We start from the raw sequence: 23,576 nt of genomic DNA, 5'->3' as shown, positions 1-23,576 counted from the left end.
AATGAAGTCTCTAATTGTAGCCCAGGGAAGAGGCTTTAAAATAAACTCAAAAGTGTTATAGGAAACACTTGAGATGCAAGGTTGAAGTCCATCACAAATTTTTCACATTAGCACATTGTTTAAATTGATTTCTACAGATAATGCAGAAAACATCATTAAAAACCACTGATCTGCCTTGAGCAAAAAAAATCACAGGCTCTTTCTTCAGCCCTTTCTGATGAAATACCACAATATTCTGAGTAATTTTGTTAAAATCTAGTCAAGCTGCAGTAAACTTTCAAGATTTTTCAAAGCACACGTCTTACAAGAATAGAAGCTGATACAAGCTCTGGGCATTTTCTCCTAAATTACCTTCATTTTCAAAATATACTAATGCAAGTCTTGCATGCCTTGATCAGAGATGGCAGCAGAAACCATGCTATAGGCAAGCATTTCCACTTAAGCAAATCTCTGCTAAGATATGTATGTGGCAGCTCTGTAGCAAGAAGACATATTTTCCCCGTCTCCCTTTTCAATACACCTTCTGACTCCTTTCTGTCTCAGTTGAGAAAATTTCCAGTCCAAAGTGTCATGGCTTTTCCTTTCTCCCCTTTCTAATGAGGATTGCTGCTCTAAAGATGAGTGTACTTTAGCCATAGAAAACTCCAGGAGTCTGATAGTCTTGAAAAAAAGGATCAGAATAGTACTCAACCGTTGGCTTGAAAGACCAAACAGTGCTGGGGTACTTCCAGTGAAGATTTACACCACATTACTAATGGATCACATTGTTCTGCAGTAGGATTTCTGTGTAAATGGAAACTGCCACACCAAGAAATAAGCACGTTCTATAAAAATATCAAATACACACAGATGTTATACCTGAACTAAAAATTGAGATCATGCTGTAAAGATGCATTTATGTGACACTTAAACTCCATATTTGCTAACCCAAAAATGTCGTTCTCATGTTTATACATTCTGATTCCAATGTCATGGTAGTGACACAGCAGTCACAGAAATGCTTAACAGACCAGGTGTATTTTAATTACGGTTATAGGTTGGGTGTCTAGTTTCTAGTGTTTCCTTTCCAATCCTTTTATTCCAACATCAAAGAAAACATGTCGTGAGGCATTTATGTTTGTATATATTGTCTTCCTGATTCCATGTCCAGCCTAATAAATTCATTAGTGAGAGAAGTTGTACAAATGTTGTCCCCATAGTGCATTAGTTCTTTTTCTTGTCCCCTTAACTTTTTCATTTTAGGGCACATTTAGCATCTTTACTGTTTCCAGACACTAAATAAAAATAGTGGGCTGGACCTGTACTGACAGCGACGAACAACACTAGTGCCCTGCATACACATCCTTGCTGCACAGGAAAATCAGGTTAACTGATAGTCCAGGTGCTCCATGTGACCAACACTGGGCAGGAAGAGTGGAAGAAAGACAGTGTGGGACATCCTGAACAAAACAAAGACAGAGGCATCAACACGGTATCTACCTTGCTAAAAGCAATGTCAAACAAAACAAAACAAAACAAAACAAAACCACCACCACCAACAACAAAAACTAGATAATATTTTTCAAAAGTTAAGGAACTTATATTCTGTCCATTTTTGAACCTGGAAACACTGGGACATGTTGTGCCAGGGGCTGCATTAGATGATTTTCGAGCCTGAACGATCCTGTGATTTTGAGAACTGCCTTTCTACAGGCTTGGTTGGTCTTTAAAATTGCCTTCAGAAAACAGGCATCTTTATAATTCAGTAGAAAATTTGCATTTCATGAAGTTGCAACTATGCAAACTTGTACCTTCTCAGCTATCAAACATACCACTGTATTGGATGATGCTGCCTTATACTGTGTCATCCACTTCTTTATTAGCTGCGAAGCACGCACTGCCTTATTTCAGACTGGTTATATTAAAGATATCACTCAACCCAATTCAGTAAAAGTAGTGCAAAGTTGCACATTGGTTAAAATTATTTACTTCAGCTAAGTTTAACATGCTGCTCAGTTTGGCTTATCAACTTATGACAGAGCAAACCACTCAAATACAAATTGGGATGTGTGTATGTACATACATGTAAATAAAAAATCAGTTTAAGTAAATAAAAAATAAATAAATATATCATTAAACATAAATTTATGTGTATAGAAGGCTAAGACACGTTCTTCTGGCATCCTAACATCCTCTTTTATTAACCTGTTTCCATGTGGAATTCTCTACTTTTATATATAAGTACGGATGTATGAATCTGTACATACTGCCAATATCTCATATTCTACAAAATTTCTATAACTCCAGTCAAGTCAGAACAGCTCTAGGCAGACATAGCAAATCACCAAAATAGCAAACACACACTTTAAAAATAATCCCCCTTTATTTGAGAAACAGTACATCAAAGAGATACTTGACTTGCACACACACAAACTTCATAAATGGTTTTGATCAGCAATTACTATTGTGCAAACAACCCACCACAGACATCATCCATACATTTGTAAGTGCTTAACAAGGTAGTAGAGCATTGTTGTTCCCATTTTACAGCTGGAACAGAAAAATCAGATGACTTGTCTGAGGACTCATTGGAAATCAGTGTCACAAATGGGGGAAAAGGCCCACGACTATTGACTCAAACCCATCCTCAAGCCACAAACAAGCTGACCAGGATTGCACTTAGAAACAAAATCCCAGACCAAGGAATGACTTGGTTCCTTCAACTCAAAGAAGAAACAAAGTTTTCTCGTGGATGCAGGGCAACATGATTATTGTGGCATCTCGTGGGTCGGTAAAACCAGATATCCTGAAGCCACCCATGAGAGAATGCCTCTCATAAGAGCCAGGTGCATAGAAATGGGACAGTAACACAGAGAAAGCTAGACTGCAGAGTCCTCTGGAACCACCAAAACTGAGCTGGTGGCACGGCAACATTGCAGAGAATCCCCCAAAATGCCAAGGGGCATTTCTTAGCCACAAGAATCCTGCACTGACCAAGGTTTCCCTCAGCCTGTGGTGTGGCAGCCCAGCTGAGAGGAAGCCACCCAACCCCTTTGCTACCAGCAGGCCTGACATGGGCCTTGGGAAGCATGGGTGGCCTAGAGTACGGCTGCTGTAACTCTGAACTGCTCTAAAGCAGGGACACGTCAGCCTGGGGTCGTGGCAGTGTGAGGCTGTAAGACTTGCACAAAAAGCCACTTCTACACAGGGCCTTCATTTCTGCAGCATGGCTGTTCTGATGATTGCTGCTGGATGTAGCATGTTTTGTGTTTCCTAATAGCACCAGACTGCTCAGTGTTAATTAGAAATAGCAGTTGTTATCCACCACGTGTAAAAATACTGTCCCAAAAAGACTGTGATTTCACAGGAGGGTATTTCTATTGGCAGGGATAGATATGAAGGCAGACATCTTTTGGCATGGGTATCTACTTTTAGGGGCTGCCATTAGGACAAACCCTTGCTACCCTTGAAGAAGAGTAGTGCATTATTCACACGTGTTCACAGAGGTTGTTTTCAATCCACCACCATCCACTCCACATGCATGGCACAGCCCCTGAACACACACTCCACAGAAAGAAAGACAACGCGCAGATGAGCTGGAAGAAGGAAGAAATGCTACGTGCAATGTGGTGTCCAAGGACTTCTCCTCCTTGTGCCATCCGGCCACGTTCACGTTACAGAGATCTCTGCTCACTCCTGCAGAAAGGGAGTTTGGGGCTTCAGGCTGGCCGGGGAGGCCGCATAGCTCATGTGGTGTCGCATTGTTCTCTTGGCTTTGTCTGTGAGCTGGGCACTTCCAGTTTTCCTGAGGTAGCAGATATAGAGGTCTTTGATTCACACCTTAACGAAAAACAAAAGTGAAGGAAAAGGGGAAAGGCAAACAGGCATGGCAGGGTTCCTTAAGAAAGACGCAAACACACTTAATGTAAAACATTTCTGGAATATTCCATTAGGATAGTGCCAGAGTCTCCAAAAGCAAACCTTACCCTTCCAGAATCACCTTGAAGAACAGTAACAGGATCGTTGTAGCAAGTTACAAAATGGTTAACCAGAGAGACATGACTTTTCATAAATAGGTGCCCAGGCGCACGTCTCCCCAGAGCCCTGGACCGTATGCAGAAGGAGCAGTTCTCCTGCCAGCCTCCTGCAGCAGGTCAGGGCGGAACTCCAGGCCCCATGCTGCAGCAGTACACAATACTGACAGCAGGGAGAATGGTACTGCTATAGTGAGGCATTCACATAACTTATACGCAGAAAATATTTGTCAGAGGACAAATAAACCCACTCTTTCTGTTGCTCTGCCAGTTTTTCTGCCAAACATTTTATCAGGACGGGGTCTACTTTGGAGTCAAACTTATTGGCAAACCAATGCCCATAATTCATAAGCCATCGTAATTCTGCAGCCCCGTAGATACAGACACTGCGAAGGTGGGTACCAGTGCATGGAGGATATAAATGTTCTTCAAGATAATTCCATTTCACCAAACGAGTTTTGCTCTGAAGGTCTGTGATATCCTGGGCTGACCTCGAAATTTCCCCAGGCACCCCAGGAACACGTACAAGAGTGGCCCAGAAATGTTCATCTGGAGAGTAGGTATCCCGTGACCAATCAAAAAAATCTTTTGCAAGAGAGCTTCTGAGGGTGTACTGAATAAAAGCTCGACTTAAAACGAAATAGGCACTGCCTACAAATACCTCAATATTATGAGGTGGCGGGTTCTTGGAAACGTTGGTTTTCACAGGCATCTGCATGTATTCATAAGGCACTTTCATAAGTTCATAGTGATAAGTAAATCGTTCTCTTTTGCTGCTGCTTGGCTTTACAGTTTCCAGCATGTTTCCCCCATTGAGTTTCTTCAGTTCAGCAACCAATTGGAAATTTGACCTCAAAGGGAAATCTTGTCCACACAAGTTAATAACATACTTCCAGGGAACTGTAGAGTCCATCAGATCAGACAAACAATTGAAATCTGCTTGCAGCCTCGAAATATGTGCGTAGTCCACTGTCTCCAGTTTTGAAGCAATGAAAATATTGGGGAAACATTTAGCTAGATTGTTCATAGCAGATTTGAAACTTTTTGTTGCTTTTTGGTCATAATGGATGCAGTATATATTTTGATGACTGTACAGTGAATGTATGAGCCTTTCTACCATTACTGCATCTTTGTGAACAACCAAAGAATAGGCTAATGGAAAATTCTCTTCCTCTGGAGAAACAGGTTTTAGGTGGTATTTCCTAAGTATGCGATAAATGTGGCAATCATTCGTCATTGCTATGATATCTTCATCATCTAAATCAATTATATCTTTTCTTCTTATCTCTAAACTCTTGCCAATTTCTTGGGGATCTTGTTCATATATAGATGAACAATTAATTTCATACTGAAAGTGATTTCTAAGATAGGAATACCTGTTTCTAACATAAGAAGAAGTGCTCAAGAAGTGCTCAACCAAATAAATGCCCTTAGATGGAAAAAAGTGTCTTTCAACGTGGAGGAGTTTCAGGAGTGCAATCACCCACCCCGTGAAACACAGAATCAGAATCTTCCTTCTTGTGGGACATCTGTAGGGACACTTATGCCTCTTCATTCTGTAAGAAAACAGATATATTGACATTTTACAATAGGAACAATACATCGGAGGCAATTACAACTTCTGACAAAAACATGAGTGCACTGGTCTGGCTACAGCATAAGCACCACCTTTCTCCTTAATCATCACATTAATTTAAGGACAGATTTTCCCACAATAATAGGCAAAGATTTAATTACCCTTAATTATCTGACTGAAAGCAATAAAACAACTCTGATTTCAGATAATAACCAGCTAGATACGTGTGTTGGACTTATAAGGTAGATAAGACTTATAAGCTAGATAAGCTAGATAAGTGTGTTGTAAGACTCCTACTGTTTATTTTCCAGACCTCTCTTTTTCATTTGAGTCATAAACTGAGGTACAGCAACCCCTGTATTGGCAGAAACATGACTGTCCTCTAAACGAGTAGAGAGGAAAGTGTATTTTCCTGGGTAAATCCAGGTAATTCACTGGGTGCGGCAAGAAACTCTCTCATGAGTCTGCAAAGAATGCATGTTTAACAACTGTCTGTATTTAAAAAATAAAAAATAATAAAAAATAAAAATAAATTAACCTGAAAGTTTTAAAATTCAGTCAGGGCGTCCTCATTGTCTTTGACACTAGGGTTGGCCTATGGAAAGGTGCAGAGGGAAATGGATTCCCTTCCTCTCTCCTCCCAGCAGGGTCTGATATGTCCAAAGTCCTCCCTATGTCCAGATTCCTTTTTGAAAATGCTGCTAATCTGCCCTGAAAAAAAGACAGATGAAGACAATATTTCCATCCACTGGAGGGAGTGTATAATACAGCCTTTGAAGGCAGGAGGGGCAGCAGTGGGAGGCAGTGCATCTCTCCTGTTCTTTTCTCTGTGATTCAACCTCAGCTGTGACTGCAAAGGCACAGCCACAGCCCTTTTTTATGAAACAGGGTGTGCAATATGATTTGTGTGAAGCAACTTAACAACTGAGGTATTACTGCAGTGAAAGTTAAACACAGTGATCCTGTTTCCATATATTTTTGCCTTACCAGCTGAGTACAAGCAGCATTATTGTTGTCCCTGAACTAAAATTAGACCAGAGTCCGCATCCAGGTCCAGGCGCAGCATTAGTTTAACCTCTATTTTCTTGCTACATTGAACTGTTCATGCAGAACAGCTTCCAGCATTTTCTTCCAAGAATAAGCTGTTCCAGAATGCCTCAGAGTAAAGGAAATTTCTGCCCAGCTTTGGGTAGGCATTTGCCAGCTGATGATCAGACCAGTCATTGAAACTTTGCATGTGCACGGTCAGCTGAAAGGTGCACATAACCTGCTGTAAACGTGCAATGCCGTAACAAGGACAGAGAGGCTTCAGTTCAGAACAGAAGCAACACGGTCTTTTGCAAACCAGTGAGATGATATGGGAGGATTGTACACAGTGCCATGACAGGAGGTTTCCTGGACAATGGGCAGCTTTCCTGTACGTCTCCCCACAATGTCCTCTCCCTCCCTCCCCCTTGTCAGGCACAAGACAGGGAACATGGATGAAGTACCATGTGCTCTCTGGTTCCTGAAGCTGTGCAACAGGTGATGATGCCATAGTAAAACAGCTCCCAGTCGTTCCCAGAATTAGAGCCAGGTGGATGGATGGCTTAACACAACCTGTCTCCATCAATTCCTGCAACAAGCGTTAGGCAAAGCACCTGTGATGCTCTGCCTTCTCCTCTCCTGTACCAACCTCAACAAGATCTATGCTTCCACATGCAATACCAAAATGAATCCCTTCAAAAAAAGGTGGAGCTTCCCCCTCTTCACAGTTTTCAGGTGAAGTTATGGGCAGGAATAAAATGGTGGGACCACCAGGAGTAGTCAGATGCCTGCAGGTTCCAGGTATAGATGTAAAATCAAGTACTGAGATGTGTGTGCAGCTAACTTAGGGGTCTTTAACATACCCACAGTGGTCAGGTCTTGCAAGCTCTAGCTTCACAGTCAAAACTTATCCTGTCAAAACAGAGTTGTGTCATTAGTCTGCTCTTCTTATGTTTTCCTTTTCCAGTTACTTTCTCTTTGAGGAGCAACAGAAAGGAGACGGAAATGGCACCTTCCCTGAATAAATACATGCAGCCCTGATGCGAGCCTGCATGTGGGTGCCCGTGCAGGTTCAACAAGCTTGCCTGAGTCCCCGGTACTCTGTGTTTCACCTGGGGTGCCAGCTAGAGACTGGGGAAGGGAGCACAGTAATATACCTATTTTGCAGAAGCCAGAGCTTGGAAACTCTCCGTAGGTTTTACAGCCACCACACATACTAACAAATTATGAGAAAGAAGCAGATCTCTCTTTCCAGCGCTCCATTATCACAAAGCCAAAACCCCACCTTCTTCCTTAGCCAGCACTTGCTTGCCTTCACTTCTCCAAACTCGTGCCCAAGGTCTAATCAATGTCTCAGTGTCTAGACCAGGTTTCCCCTTCACCTGCTTCCTTCTTCTTCTTCCTTCTTCTTTCTTCTACTTTTTCTTTGCAGGAAGCAGAAATGTGGAGTGTGATCTCTGTGGGCAACCTACCCGATGATTCTGCCCTGTGGTCTCACTAGCCACCAAGGACAACTGATGTCATGCCTGGCTGAGCAGAGATCGCTACGTGCTGAAAGGGAACAAATCTACCTCCCTGGAAAAGGCAAAAAGAGAAGCTGGAAAATGAAAAAAAAAAAAAAAAAGAAAAAAAGAAAAAAAAAAAAGAGTACATACTCCGCTGCTCAAAACCCCTCTATCTGCATCAGTTCTGGCCAGCTACTGCCCAGCATCAAACATTCCGTCCCTCGGTGTTCCAGCAAAAAAGCCAGGACACCACGGTTACCTTGGACTGCTGGAGTCTGGTGTGGTCTGGAGGCAGGCTAGGATGTGCAGGAAATCACCTGGGCAGCACTGAGGTTTCCTTCTTCCCAGATGGTGGGCAAAGGATCTGTGCTCAGCTCCGTTTAATGTTCCTATGGTTTTCGGCACTGCCAGCCACAAGAAAATATTGTGCCATATAAAGAGGTTATAGAAACCCAGAAGATTGTGGTGATGCAGTTTGAATTCCTCAAGAAGAAAGGAACTAAAGAGCACTGGTAAGAAATTGCAGCTACTCCACTGAATCCCTTGTTTATGGAGGCTCTCTCCCTGATCCTGGCCAGGATCTGGTCAGATGAGAGAGCACAAGAAGTCAGCCATTATATCCACAGCCTCATCCGTGTTTTTACAAAACACAGTATTACTATCACCACAGTGGTACAGACAGAATCAGGCCATGCATGATCCCAGCCACTCTCCAGCAGTGCAGCTCACCACTACCAGTATCCCACTGTCCCCCCTGCCCCACTCGTACTACCTTAAATTCGTATTCTCTATTGTTACCTCCAAGGCATCCAAGGCCAGGGTCACTATACCAGTACAGGGGCAACAACTTCACTCTTTAGGCACAAAACGCTTGCCTGTAACAAGAACAATGTTAATTTCTGCAGCAGACTGTGATTTACTATGGGCAAATTGTGCCTGACAGATCTGGTGTCCTTCTACAATAGGGTTATGGCATTGGCAGATAGGGGAAGACCAACTGACATCATCTACTTGGACTTGTGCAAAGCATTTGACACTGTCCCACGTGACATCCTTGTCTGTAAACTGGAGAGGCGTGGATTTGAAGTTTGTCGATGACACCAAGCTATGTGGTGCAGTCAACATACTGGAGGGAAGGGATGCCATCCTGAGGGACCTGGGCAGACTTGAGAGGTGGGCCTGTGTGAAGCTCATGAGGTTCAACAAGGCCAAATGCAAGGTCCTGCACCTGTGTCAGAGCAATCCCAAGCACCAATACAGGCTGGGTGGAGAACGGATTGAGAGCAGCCCTGAGGAGAAGGACCTGGGGGTGCTGGTTGATGAGAAGCTCCACATGAGCTGGCAATGTGCTTGCAGCCCAGAAAGCCAGCTGTACCCTGGGCTGCATCAAAAGCAGCATGACCAGCAGGGCGAGGGAGGTCATTCTCCCCTTCTGCTCTGCTCTCATGAACCCCCACCTGGAGTGCTGCATTCATCTCTGGGGCCCCCAGTGTAAGAAGGACATGGATATATTAGAGTGAGTCCAGAGGAGGGCCACGAAGATGATCAAGGGGCTGGAGCACCTCTCCTAGGCTGCGGGAGTTGGAATTGTTTGGCCTGGAGCAAGAGAAGGACCCAGAGGAGGCCTTACAGAGGCCTTCCAGTACCTGAAGGGGGCCTACAGGAGAGATGGGGAGGGACTTTTTACAAGGGCATGTAGTGATAGGACAAAGGGTAATGGCTTTAAACTAAAAGATACTACATTTAGATTAGATATTAGGAAGAAATTCTTCACTCAGAGGGTGGTGGGGCACTGGAACAGGCTGCCCAGAAAAGCTGTGGATGCCCCATCCCTGGAGGTGTTCAATGACAGCTTGGATGGGGCTTTGGGCAGGCTGATGTATGACAGTGGAGTTGGAACCAGATAGTTCTTCCAAATCAAAGCGTTCTATGATTTCTTGAGGAGTGGTGTGACACAAGAGAATGGAATTCTTCAGGAAAGAAGGGCCATCACAAAAATCTCATTAGTTTTTGATACCAGTGCGTAGCTCTTATTTCTTAGCACAATGCAGCACTTGAAGCCCCTCTTGGACACAGCACTGTACTGTAGGCACAGTCGTCTCTGGAAGAGGAAGGGAATGAACAGCATGCTACAGACAGTAACAGTTACCCACAACTACCTGAAGCACCTACCTTGGGTAGCACTGACCACGATGGTTATCTCACGCATGTATTTTTTTTTCCTCAGGTGCTAACATGCTGCTGTTTATAAAATATCTGGGATCAGTGATCCCTCTTCTGCACAAGGATTTTATACTAGGAAGGGAGGACGGCATTGCCATCTTGCTGAGTTTCCTAACATGTCTGCACTTTCTCTTCTGCACACAAGGCTCCTGAAGGAATTAATGAAGGTTGATCACATCTTGTAAACAACACACAACGCACAGCTGGTGTACATACACACATACACAGTGTCTGGCCTGGGCACTTGCTGCGTGGGATGCAAAGTGCTAGATGACTCAGAGAAGACAAATGGGTGTTTTTATTTATCCCTTGCATCTGTAATGCAAGATCAAGAGATGTTCAAAGAAAACAGACAGAAACAAATACAAGGCAAACAAATTTGTGTTGTGTAAGAACATGCATGTGTTCTTACACAACATGTAGTTACCATCTGTCAGAAGGTATCATAAAGACCATGAGCTCAGCAGGATTCAAGAAAGAATTAGGCGATCAGCTGGCTATTGGGAGTTTCCAGAGAATTGCATTAGCCAAGGTAGAAATATGGACAGAAGGCTCAATTCTCTGGCACCATGACATGAGGCAATTACCATCCACCAAGAGCCCTGACTGGAAACTTTTACCAACAAGAACACTTACTGTGACCATTGCTCTGTTCTCAGAATCTGTTTTTATCTCCTGTTGGGCCAGAATAGGGGCTGCTAGTTAGATCCATTACAATGATATTTGATGGTGGAGGGGGAGAATTTCACACACCCCTGAAGGACCTCAGCCACATATCAGGTCCTCATTACCAAAGAAAATGCAGGATGTTCTTGATGATGAATGCAGGAGCTGTGCTAGTCTTCACCAGCAGAACAAGTACCCCCAAGGGGCATGGAGGGAAGCCTGAGCCGGCTGTTCTTGAAGAGGAACTATCAGTCCTCACCTCCAATGCACTTCACAGTGCCCTGTGTCTAAAGCAGTGATGCTGGGCTTACAGAAGGACCAGAAAACAACAGCCTTCTGCAAGTAGGCAGTGGTGCTCCACTCCCTCCTACGGGCTTCAATCCAACGTGCATGTCTCATCTTTTGGGAGGCTGCAGAAGATTTCTGCAGCTCTCTTGTAGCTCACAAACCACTCATAAAAACTTGTAAAGCCCATAAAACTGGAGTATAGTGGTTTGCTTTTTTTTTTTTCCTCTCTTTGTCCTGAAACACTAGCCAAGCAAACAGTATTTTGACTCATCTCATGGCAGTGTAACTCAAGTGTTGCTGGAATTAAAACAATGGAAAAAACTGCAAGAACAGCTTCCTTAGCAGGGCTTCTTCCTTAGCCTCGTGAACTCATAGAGTACTGGAAGCGTTGATAGTTATGAGCAGAGCCATGGCCAGCTCAGGGAAACGCTGGGAAGGAAGGCCAAGCTGATGGCACAGGCGTGTCAGAAAATGCGCACTTAGACCTGGGTTTCTACTGACTTGCAGCAACATGGGGACAAGGCAATGAGAACAGAGGAAATAACACGTGTGTAGATACATATTATGTATATTTTAGGTAACACAGCAAAGGTTTGGGGAAATGAAGTATGGTCTGATCAGGGAAGCGTGACTGTAGAAAACCCGCTATCTCAACAGTCTCTACTTGCTGCTATCAGCGAGACGTGCTGAAGTTCACCTTTCTGAGAAAGAAAAAAAGAAAAAAAAGAAGAAGAAAAGGTATTCCTGCTTGCAAACTAGTCGGTCTTATTCCAGCAGTCTGGAAACATAAATTAAAGCTGTGGAGTACCCAGAAATGTGCAATCCCCTACAGTGGCACATCATAAATGTGGAAAGCAGCATTTGCACCTCTACAAAAGCCATAGGCAACCTGCTTGGGTCAATCACAAAGCACAGTCAATACCAAGTTCGTACTGGGACATTTTCACAGAGGTAGAAATAATGTGCACTGGTAGGGAAAGTGAGGCAAACTGGGCTGGTGGCTATTTCTCTTGGCTATTTCTCTTAGATTTTACACCAAAGCTTACAGAAACAACACAGAAATGTGGAATTTCTATACTAAGAGACTGTAATTGCTTGAAATATTAATTTCTTACAGGGTGAAAGCCAAGGAAAGGCTAAGTGAAGGTGAATTAAAACCCACTTCTAGAATTCTTTTGGGAAAGAAAAAAAATAAATATGAAAACAAGTATAATTCCAGCTCAGACAGCTCCTAACATTTCTACACACTACAAGGTACTTACTCCATAAAGTGACTCCTCCCTTCACAACAGCTGCTTGCATTCAGGGTAATTGAGGAAAGGCAGAGCATCCATCCCCCACGTACAGCAACTCTAGCCTCTTCAGGAATATGCTCTCTCCTCAGCTGCAAAGGTCGCTGCACCAAAGGTTTCGGTGCTTATAAATCCACGCACACTGCTCAGGGTTCGGCCACCACACAAAAGCAAATGTAGGAGCCGGGCAGAGGAAGAAATCCCATCCGCAGACACTCGGGCTTCAGGTGGAGCAGCAGAGCGGTGGCTGGGGAGCCGTCCGGCTAAAAGCTTTCCCTCACGAACCACAGACATTAATTACATCTGTTCTGACTGACAGCCAGGTCCTAGTGTGCCCTCTGTGATATTGAAATTTAAATGGCTATCCCTGAAAATGGTTCAGCAAAGGTCAGGTGCGCCGCTAGCACCAGATGCAAGCTGGTCAGAGAATCCTCAACATTGCGGGCACCGCTGCTGCTCTGCAAGCTGTGTGGACAGCCATGTGCTTTTGCATTTAGCTGGCAGTCTCCTGTCCCAGTCACTGTACCGTGCACATGTGACTCACCTTGCCCCATGTCTGCCAAACTAAGTGTCTGAGGTCCCTCTGCAGTGCATTGGAAAGATGCAAGGAACTGCAAAGGACAATCAGTTTCACCCCAAGAACAGGCCGTGAGAAAATAGAGGAGGCATCCCCAGGAGAGCCACTGCCCCAGCAAACAGTGTTCCAGGATGGTGTTCAGGAGCTATGGAGAAAGGCCAGCCCAGGAGCTCCTCTGGTAGGCACGAGCCTGGGTCATCCTGGAGGACCAAGGCTGCCGGTGTCCTCCTGCTCCAACATCTTGTAGCCATGAGGGCTTCAGCTGCTTCAGCTCTCTTTCAGGCTTCCCTGCTCTAAAGGGTTAAGGAGGGACTCAAACAGCTGACAGAAATGGGCAGATCTCCTTCAGCCATGTGGAGAAACTTGCAGGCTTTGGGCTCGTGCTGCCTCTCTAAAGGCATGTTTCCACTTTGCTGGGATCTTAATGGCTTACATATGCAGAGCTCTGGCTCCTGAGAGAGCCCAGTGCTCTGCCACTGCTCCTCACATTGTTATTTCTACCATTTCCATAAACTGCATGCACAGGGAGTAACTGCAAATCCCAGTGCAACTCAGCGATGCCAATATCATTTTTGTGCAGGAAGAGTCTGCAGCTGCCTTCACCCTGAGCGGGAACAAGTGGTTGGCTTTCACTTGCCTCTTGTCCTGCATGGCGAGTCTCTCCTGCAATCCAAGTAATCACCACCTCTCACGTCCCTGTATCAGCACTGCAAATCAGAGAACATGAACACCGACTGCCTTTTTTGCTGCAAAGAGAGAGCAGACCCCTCTGTCACCGAAGAACCAGCCCCAGCCTCTCCAGAAGCCTCCCTTCCTATTTGGCAGACAACTCACGGACGGCTGCTGGAAACGGCCTGCTTGGGAATAAACCAGTTTCCAAAAAGCTGTTCTTTTAAAGAAACAGCCACGCTATTCGAGGTGCTTTTCATGGATGCTGCCCATGCGGAGGAGCTGTGCTGAGCCACCAGGGTCCATCATAGGCAGCCCAGAGCCTGCTGGTGGGGGATCTCACACCGGTATCCCTGTGTCAGGCAGCAGGGTGAGGGTGCTGCGTTGGAGGCTGTCTCTCATCCACCCAGATCTCTGCTCAGGGCAGGCTGGCGCCGTGCAGCCCACAGAGAGGGGAAGGAGCTCCAGGTACAGGAGCGATGGAGCAAGCAGGCAGAGCTACCTGAGGAAGCTTACAATGCACCTGCCTGCGTCAGTCCGTGCATGGCGACTTCCCCGAGGAATGCAAGATTTGCATCGGTCAATACCCACTGGCCCTCCTGCTCTGCCCTCTGCCAGTCCTTCCTGAAGGACCAGTTTGGTGAGCAAACAAAATTCCAAGCTCAACCACCGGCTGTGTGGAGATGCAGGAAAACAACAGCCCTGGTCTCCCTTTAGCATGCATCTCCAACATTTACTGTTTATTTTCTGCCCCAGCGTTACCCATCTGAGAGGTCTGTGGCTCTCTGTGGTGGGCCACAGAGGCCACACGTGACTGCTGGTGTCATGCCGGAGGGCCAGCAGGTGGGAACCAACTCGTTATCTGTTGTCGTCTCAGCTTGGGAGTGGTTAACCCAGACCGTGGCACAGCAAGGCACGGCGCGTTGGCTGCTACCAAAACGGGGATTCCTGGAAAATTCAAGCTGTAAGTAGGCAGTACGCTCTCCTCACTGTATCTGAAATACATTGTACTCACTACGAATACCATCAAAGGGAAACCTGATTTTGTGCCTGCCACACAGCAAGAATGAAGGGAAAATATAAATTCCGAACAAAAACTGTGAAAGGAGAGGGAGTGGATATGCAGGTGAGCAGGAGTGCTCCTGCCCCACTGTGTTGTTCTTTCTCCCATGTAGAAGTCCATCTGCAGATGCTGTGCAGGAACCAGGCAACTCCTCCTCCACAACTTTGGTAAAAACAAAACAAAACAGCGGGAAAGGGACAGGTGCTGAAAAAAGTAGGAGAAGCAGAAAAGGAGTGGGGGAAAAGATGAAAGAGGAGAATGGAGGGAGGGATCAGTTGGAGTAGGTGATTTCATGTAGGTGGCATTAAGGAGGAAAAAAAAAAAAAAAAGCAAACGGAGCAGCAAAACATGTGCTTTATCTGACTTGCTGTTCCTCCAGCTCTCAGAGGCACCTGACTCAAAACCAGCGTCCACACCTTTCCTTGGAAACCAGGCTACCGAGTGCCTCAGTGCTGCACAACAGCATTTCCATACAACAGCAGGAGCAACAGGAACTTTTCCCTCTCCTTCAGGTAAAAACACTCTGGGAAAAGATCTCCTCTCTCCTCTCCCTTATTAGAGACCTCTGTTTGCTTTACACACACCCACTCCAACAGTAGTTGTGTGCAGACTTGGTCTCCACTACTGGCTCTGCAGAAAGACGCAGTCAGCTCCTTCTGGTTTTCCCTCCGCTCTGTGCAAACCAAGCTGCTGGAGTGGTCTCTGGGGAAGGCAGAAGAAAACGTCTCTGGGAAGCCAGGGAAGGAGAAAAGTAGTGATGCGCTTTGCTAAGTGATTTTTTTTTTTTCCTTTAGTAAACTGTCTGGCTGAGTTAAACTTTTATCTCTACTTGATTATTCAGTGCTGCTAGCTGGGAAAATTAATTTATTCATGTACTAGTATTTACTGCTGCTAGCTGGTTATTTTCATTGCAGATTTATCAATGATAGGGATCTCAGAGCTCCTGTAGGAGTGCTTTATAGTGGCGTCAAATCTAGATCAGTTGATCTATCAGGTTTGCTTGTTTTTTCACCCATTTTTCTGACCCGTATGTCCTCATGCTGGAGCCCCAGTAAGAACAGCCCAGCACCTCAGGCTATGTACACCCCTGTACCAGGCAGCATTGCCCACTGCCAGCATCCTTCCCCACAGCTCACCCCCCTGTTTTGACCTGCCTGATGTCATACATAGATTTCCTCTGAGTGACTGACAGCCAAAGAACTAAGAAACTCCTGTTTTTCCCAATTACTTCTGAGCTGTTTTATGGACCTCTATTTGTGATGTTCAAGATGTGGAAAAGTACCCCATTGCTTTTCAACCGAAGCCATTTAAACAGTAAGCCTGTCAGTTTTAAGACCCTGAAGATTTAAAACAATGAGGTGCCCAAGGAACAACAATAACAATAAAATCCACAGTTTAACACTGCCCATTATGTTTGTGCTTCTGGAAGAGAAAAGACAGTGTCTGGGCAGATGGATGCGAAATACAGATTCAGCAAAGATTTAGCAGTTCTGGATATCACCTCTGACTTTGCCCCGTCTGGCAATGATTTTGTCATGCCAGCACTAAATATTGGGACACTTTATTGCGTGGGATACATAGATATGTGTTTCCTTACAGAACCTGCTGTGCTGACAGTAAGTTATTTTGATCATCTCTCTGTCCCCAACCCTAACTCTGTAAATGTTCCTTAGAAAAGGCCAAATGCTCTTTTCTCGATGCAGTCAACATGTAGGTGATGCTCATAATTGCAGTAGAACACCTAACATAATTGGGACATAATAATGTCTGGGACATAATAATGTCCCAGAAATAAGTCAAGGTAAGGGAAGTCGGGTCTCTGCTCTTCGGCCAGTAAAAGAGGCAAGCGGCTGCTGCAAGGCGGTGCAAGAAGACGGCCCCCCAAGGGAGAAGTGAGCCCAGCTCCTCTGCCTCCCCTGCTAGCCACAATTACTTCACAGTAATTTTTGCTGGAAGCAGCTCTGGTAAGTGCCTAAAAAGAAAAACCTCTCGACAAATCCCTTGGTATGTCCCAAACTACTCTGTCCTGCCAGCCAGAGGTTTTGCAGCCCTGTTAGGACGCCGAGGTGTTTGGAAAGCCCAAGGATGGTCAGCTGTGAAAGCTCTCAAGCCTGATCACCTGCAAGGTGAGTACTTAAGCTCTCTGACTTTAAAAGGTGGCCGTATCCATGTTTTTCAAGAACTTAAAGGCAGGAGTCAAAGAGGATTAAAAGAAAAAAAAAAAAGAGGGAAAAAAAAAAGAAAAAACCAACACACGTAAATAGATTTTACTCACTTCTAACTTGGGGCAAGCCAGGGTTTAACAGCTTCTCTCTGGTTCATATGAGAGTTTAAAATAATAATAAGTCTATGGTGGAGTGAGGGTTAACCTTTACCCCCAAACTACTGCACAGCATAAAAATCAGGCCCACAGGGGCAAAGCTTGTGTACATTGGCAAGTACTGTTGGCATAAGAGAGGGTGGAAGTTTCCTGTCGGAGAAGGAGGCAGGAGAAGCTGCACCGTGCTCCAGAAAGGCTTCAGTGAGCAGCTGAGCCTATTTCTCCATTTCCCCCAACAGCCTTCACCTTCCTGCCGAGCTTCTCACAGGCTCTTTTCTGCAGACCCTGGCTGTAAATTGCACCCCTCAAGTCAATTCCTACTGAGCCAAAGCCTTCCCAACCAGAGTCACAGCTGCTGTATTGGTAACACCATTTACACTGAGCTGCAGACCCACCTCCTGGACGTTGCTTTGGTCTCTTTTCCTTGGGGAACACTTCAGGGCGCCCTGCCCAGGAGGAGCCATCCAGGCACAACCGATGTGGTGGTGAAACGAAGCCTCGCTGCCCGCCCCATCCTGCCGGCACCGCCGCATTCAGGTCGGTCTGCCTTTCAAGCGAGTGCGAAGTCGGACGGACGTATGGAGCAGGGACATAATTGCCTGCAAATAATAATAGTAATAATAATAAAAAAGTGTAACAAATTAGCTGAAAAATAATGAGTGAAATAATGAGTGTAGGTTTGTATGACAAGCCACGGAAGTCTTTAGCCATACAACAAGCACCTATTTCTGTTCATCCACATAGCACTCCTAAGCACGGGGGAAAACAATCCTAAAGAAGAGCGGCTCACATCAAAGCAACCACATTCGCTTCCACAGCAGGGAGAAGTGAACATGCAGAGGGAAAAGCACCCTGACAGGAGGACTGACTGCCGAAAGCCCTCCCGAGTTCAGGCCTTGGCAAGCGACTTCCCCAGCCCGGCAGGGGATGCGCAGGACCTGGGCCATGCCGAGGTGGGTGCACTGACCGGCAGAGTGGGGGGACACTGGGGCTCCGTGGGTGCTGGCCCCTGAGGGGATGGGCACAGATGGGGCAAAACGCCTCTGGTGGTGGGCAAGGGCCCCGTGCTGCTCCCTGGAGCCGTCCTGCCCGCAGCCGAAACCCCAGCACCCAGATCAGAAGCAGCTCACTGCCCACAGTCCCAAGGTGGGCGTGAAGCCGGGGTGTTGGATGCTTCCAGCATCCTTTGACTTCACGTCCCAAAAGCTATGCTCGGTCCTCGGATAAGAGAGCTCGGCTATGGACCCAAGGGCAGGAATCTGGGCTATGTATCACAGCGAAGGTCACAGTGATCCTTTCTGAAGTTTGTTTTAGGCACGACAATCTGCACTGCAAGTCCACCTATTCCTAAACACCCCACGTCCTGTTTGAAGTCTCTCATACGGCAAGAAATCTCCTTCTATGCTACTACACATAAGCTTCACACATGCAACACTCACAAAGAAATCTGAGAAACCACACATTGTACCGTCTGCATGTACAGTAAATAAATGCCATGGTATTTTCTGCTGAGGAAAGCATGGTAGCTGAACGGTAGCAGATTTCCCCTCTCCGCCCAGACTTCAACCGAACCATTTTGCACACCAGCCCCCTCTTTGCCACCAGCCTTCCCCTACATGTGGGCTCACAAACCACGGAGCCCACAGCCTGTGCTCCACCCCGAGGTGGCACGGACAGCTCTCAGAGCTCTGCTGAGGGGCCTGGAGCAGCCGGCAGCATCCCTGCTGCAGCACGATGGGCACAGCATGGCAGCTTCCCAGGGAAGGGTGGTCCTGGGATCCCCCCCCCGTGGTGCTGCCCCCATGCCTCGGACACGCAGGTGCCATTAATTGATGAACACACCAGTAGCACAGAGATTACAGCGACTACAGGAATTTCCCATGGTCGTTTAAGTGATCCATCACCAGATGACAGGGGGTGATGTACCTGGGCAGGACGTGGTCTGGGAACTCTGCGCTTGCCACGGCTGCCCCTCGCACCCCGTCATGTGGCAAATCCCTGTGAGCCCCCCCCCCGAATTCGCCAGCCAGCAATCTGATGAGGCTTGACTTGTTGACAGAGTCAGACAAAACTTATCTCCCTTGCTGGATTCAGCACCCTGCAGTTTATGCTCCAGAAACAAGCTTTCTGTGACTCATCTGCCGTGCCTCTTCTCTCCTTCATTGATATTTCCTGGGAAACCTCAAACGCTACAGTCACCGTGTGACTGCTGATGCCATTCCGCAGCTGGAACAGCAAACACCATAAGCTCTGCTAAAGCCCTCATAGCATCATCTGCTAGCGGGACCAAATCACTCCACCAGCCAGCCTTGGGAGCACGCATCAGGACAGCCTCACCTAACCCTACCCAAAGCGGTTTCTTCTGCTGTGTACAGGCAGAGTAACCACCAAGAATAATGCCAACACCTCTCCAGTGCTCAATTCCTGGTGTCAAACAACAGCTAACACTTTTCCAAAATCCCTTTCTGTATTGCACCTATTGTCCTTTTCTGAAACCTTTCAGCAGAAGTCTGGAAATGCTCTCCTTCTGTTCTGCTAATTGACACAAAGCTTCCACAGGGGAGATTCACAGATCTAAGGATCCTTCTTGAAGTCACACCGTACACTGTGGACGCCCAATAAGGCCCTCAGCAGAAAGAATAAACAGCTGACAGACTGACAAGATCTCTGAACCTATCTGTTCTCTATGAATGTTTCAACATTATCTTGGTTCCTCTGGATTCTGTGCATCAGTACTCACCAGTTTCTTTGTATGTGCTGATAACATACTGCTTGACCTTTTGTACTTTCTGAATTTTGCCTTTGGTCAATCCTTCCTGGATCTCCTGGGCTACTTCTGAAGAACTTGGGAGATCTATTTTTGAGATGATCGGACAGTCTGGTGATTGACCAGCATAATTTGCAGATACTATGCCAGGAAATAGACTAACATCCACAAAGTCACAGCAATTGGCACACCAGTGGATTTCAGTGTTTGGTCCCCCTCTCCTGCATCCCCACTGTAATCCAAAGCAATCCACAAGCAATCCAAAACAGCTGATTTTTCCTTGCCACCATCACTGCTTTTCAAATGTTGTCCTTAAAAATTGCTCGCTAATTTGGATCATGCCTCAGAAAGTGCTAGCCAGTGCTGTCACTGATCTGTAAATGCCTTTACAGGCAGGCAGCATACCCAGAAATGCACAAAAAAAAAAAAAAAAAAAAAACAGAACCAAAACCACGGGTGACAGATATGTAACCAACAGCCACAGATGCACAAACATGGCAGCATCCCACGTCCCTTCCCATGTCAAGAACATGGCACATGTCAAGAACAGGCACATCCCACCCAGCCCATGGGGCCCCTCCAGCCCAGGGCGCTGTCCCTGAGAACACAAAGGCGGGTGCTTGGGGAGAGAATGAAGAATAGAAGAGAACGAGCACTCTCCTACACCTTCTCCACGCATCCTTTCAGTTTGCGCCGACTTACAGCTCAGAAATCGACAAAGCCAGGAGTTACAACTTTCTGTTTCACAGCACCAGCACACTGTGATTTTCTGCCGTGAAATTGTACGCTTGCTTTTGAACCCCTGTAAATTTTTGGATATCCAGGAGACCGCGAGGGGCAAAGCACTCCACAACGGACCCACGTGCCGTGCAAGGAAACCACTTTCTCTCACTTGTTTTCAATCTTCTGCCTCCCAGCATCACTCAATAGTTGTAGTTCTCGTCCTGAAAGACAGCAAGCAAGCAAGCAGCTCTTCCCTCCTTCGCTGCCTTCACTTCAGTTTCAAGTTTTCAGTTTCAAGTTTTCTGTTTCAAGGGCTCCCGCCTGCTCCGCAGCCCCCTCCTCGTCCCGCTGCCAGCCCGAAAATCCCCCTGCGCGCAACTTCTGGGGCGCACCGCGAGTTCTTACCGGGGCTCCTCGGCGGCACCCGCGGACGCTGACACCGAAAACACTGACACTGCTTGTCCTCCTGCCCTCCTCGTCCTCCTGTCTGCTCGTCCTCCTGTCCTCCTTGTCCGCCTGTCCTGCCGCCGCGCCCTGCCCTGCACTGCTCTGCCGCCCCCGCGCAGCAGCGCGCCCGCGGAGCGGCGCCGCGCCCCTTCCTCCTCTTCCTCCTCCTCCTCCTCCTTCTCCTCCTCCTTCTCTTCCTCCTCCTCCTCCTCCTCCTCCTCCTCCTCCTCCCGCCTCCTCTCCAAACTCCGCCGTCGAGCCTCCAAGTTTGCGCCGCCGCCGGGCAGCGCGGAGCCTCCGCGGCCCCTGCGCGCTGCTCCGCGAGGAAAGTTGGGGCCGGGACGGGCAGAAGGAGGAGGAGGAGGAGGAGGAGGAGGCGGAGGCGGAGGGGGGGGAGGGGGAGGTGGAGGATGCGGGTCCCCGCAGCAAAGCCCGGAGCAGGTGGGCAATGTTCGCGGCAGCCGGGCACTTGGCTCACCCGCAGCCGGGCACGGTCAGCGGCTGCTCTCGCCGCCGTGCAAATGGCCATCGGGCTACTGGGGGACGGAGAAAAGAGCCTAAAGCTCTCGTGTGAAGCGGTTCATTCTCGTAATCGCTTAAACAGGGCGTTTTCCCCCCGATTAACACTGCCTGAAATCCAAAAAAATAAAAATAAAAAAATCTTTTCCTCTGTGTCATAATCACAAAACACTCGCCAACTCCGGCTGCTCCAAGAATTTATCAGGATTCCTATGGTGATGTTATGCTGGGGCATCTTCTGCCTCCACCCCGCCACCCCCCTTCAGCAGAACTTCCCCAGGCACCACCATGAACCCACCGCAGGTATTTGCACCTTGCAGTGTTTTTGGCAGCTTCCCAGAGCTGCCCTTCGTTCCCACGTTTCTCTTACCTTACCTATTCTTGCCGGTTATAGTTCAGCTTTGCCTGGCAAGAAGGTGCAATGTTTTGTGCTCATCCTCTGCCGAGAGTGAATTTGGCTCTATCCATGTCTTTGTCTTTGCTTCTTGTCTCTTTTCCCCTCGTCTCCCTCGCTTTTACCATTTAATAACCTATGGCCTATGTTATGCAGGAGGTCAGATTTTCACATCGGTCGCTTCTGGCCTCAGAACCTATGAATCTGTGTTGTATTGTCTGCCTCCCAGCTGCTTATCTTCCTTCCCTCTCACGCTTTTGTTTCGTGCCTTGCGTTCTTCCTCACTGGTATTAATCTTCTCACTGATCCTTTTTTTTTTTTACCCCATCGTGGCAATACATAAATAAATAAATTGGTGGAAATACAAATCTGAATTTGTGGCCTTTGTTCCCTGCATCATCTCCTTCTCCTCCTGTTCCCCACCTGAATATTAACAACAGACAGAATGCCACGGGTTTTGTATTCTCTGCATTTCTTGTCCTTTCCCCTTTATTCTGTGCATCACAAAATACACACTAATTCAGAGGCTACAAGTAGAGAAGTGGTTTGCTAAGAAAGAGAACTGGATCGTGACAGAAGCAGGAGGGCTGCGAGGACTAACCATTTCTGCTTGCCAGTTGTGAGCAGATGCTTCATTATTCTGCGGTGCTCAGGATCACTAACAGCTGCCTGTCTTTGACCCCCAGAACTACACTCAGAAAGCAAAAATTTTATCGAAGAAACCAAAACATCCTACTCACAGAGGCAGGACTTTTGTCGTCTCATAGTGGGTCTTTACATTAAGAAAAAGATTCCAGTAGGCACAACATAAAAAATTCACAGTTGGAAGATTTAGGAAGTAGAACCCTACATCTGTTGTCAAGCTAATGCGTTTCTTACGATGCTTATGTGCAATACAAATATCGAAGAACAACAACAACAAACTGGTAACTGACTTTTACTTAAGGTGTTAACAAGAGCAGTTTTCACCTAACTCTCTGCATTTTTACCTCTCTACCTGTTTTGAATCATTCAGACTTTTGTCACTTTTGTATCTTCGTACTGCCTCAGGTCATCTAATTGTGTTAATATAATTGTGGGCTAAAAGCATCACTGTCAAGTCCTCCCAGTTTTTATACTGCAATTTTATTAAACATCTGGTAACAAAGAAGTCAAGCAAACATATAAGTAACTCAGTAGTAATTTTAACAGTCATAAATCTTCAACTTCTAATGAAAAACTACTTCCCTCTTCCGAGGGTGTTCCAAGCAGCAGCATCCGAATGAACAGTTCCTTTAAACCAATATGCCTTCAGGTTTGTTTTGCTGCAGCAGCTGTGAGAATGTTCCATTTTCTTTTTGCGTGGAAACTGACCTTTACTAAATACTTGTCACTCAGTAGCCTTTAACTTTTTTTTTTTGGCTTCGAGGCAGCTTGCTTTTTTTTTTTTTTTTTTTTTTTTTCAATCTTTACAGCCCATCAGGCAATGATTGCTCATGCATCCCAGGGCAGAGTACTAACTCTGCCCA

The 23,576-nt window shown here is 46.4% G+C and overlaps 1 protein-coding gene across 5 annotated transcripts; it reads right to left on the bottom strand.

Annotated features, from left to right (window-relative positions):
- Window positions 1–2,157: 2,157 nt before the first annotated feature.
- On the bottom strand, window positions 2,158–21,323 carry GCNT4 (glucosaminyl (N-acetyl) transferase 4). Of its 5 annotated transcripts, none has more exons than XM_035553562.2 (5): window positions 21,114–21,323; window positions 20,878–20,929; window positions 17,614–17,817; window positions 6,128–6,300; window positions 2,340–5,569 (listed from the first exon to the last, which is right to left on the bottom strand). In XM_035553562.2, exon 5 carries the CDS (start codon window positions 5,566–5,568, stop codon window positions 4,201–4,203), a length of 1,368 nt encoding a protein of 455 aa, XP_035409455.1. In that variant the 5' UTR covers window position 5,569; window positions 6,128–6,300; window positions 17,614–17,817; window positions 20,878–20,929; window positions 21,114–21,323; the 3' UTR covers window positions 2,340–4,200. The 5 variants fall into 5 exon arrangements, with proteins under 5 accessions (XP_050572336.1, XP_035409455.1, XP_035409454.1 ...); XM_035553561.2 differs by lacking the exon at window positions 20,878–20,929 and adding an exon at window positions 7,479–7,527; XM_050716379.1 differs by lacking the exons at window positions 6,128–6,300; window positions 20,878–20,929 and adding an exon at window positions 12,560–13,873 and having other exon boundaries at window positions 2,158–5,569.
- Window positions 21,324–23,576: the final 2,253 nt, after the last annotated feature.

The sequence above is a fragment of the Cygnus atratus genome, chromosome Z (assembly GCF_013377495.2).
Source record: "Cygnus atratus isolate AKBS03 ecotype Queensland, Australia chromosome Z, CAtr_DNAZoo_HiC_assembly, whole genome shotgun sequence".
NCBI lineage: Eukaryota > Metazoa > Chordata > Aves > Anseriformes > Anatidae > Cygnus > Cygnus atratus.
The sequence above is the reverse complement of the archived record's forward strand: the minus strand, read 5'-3'. Positions and strand labels throughout refer to the sequence as shown.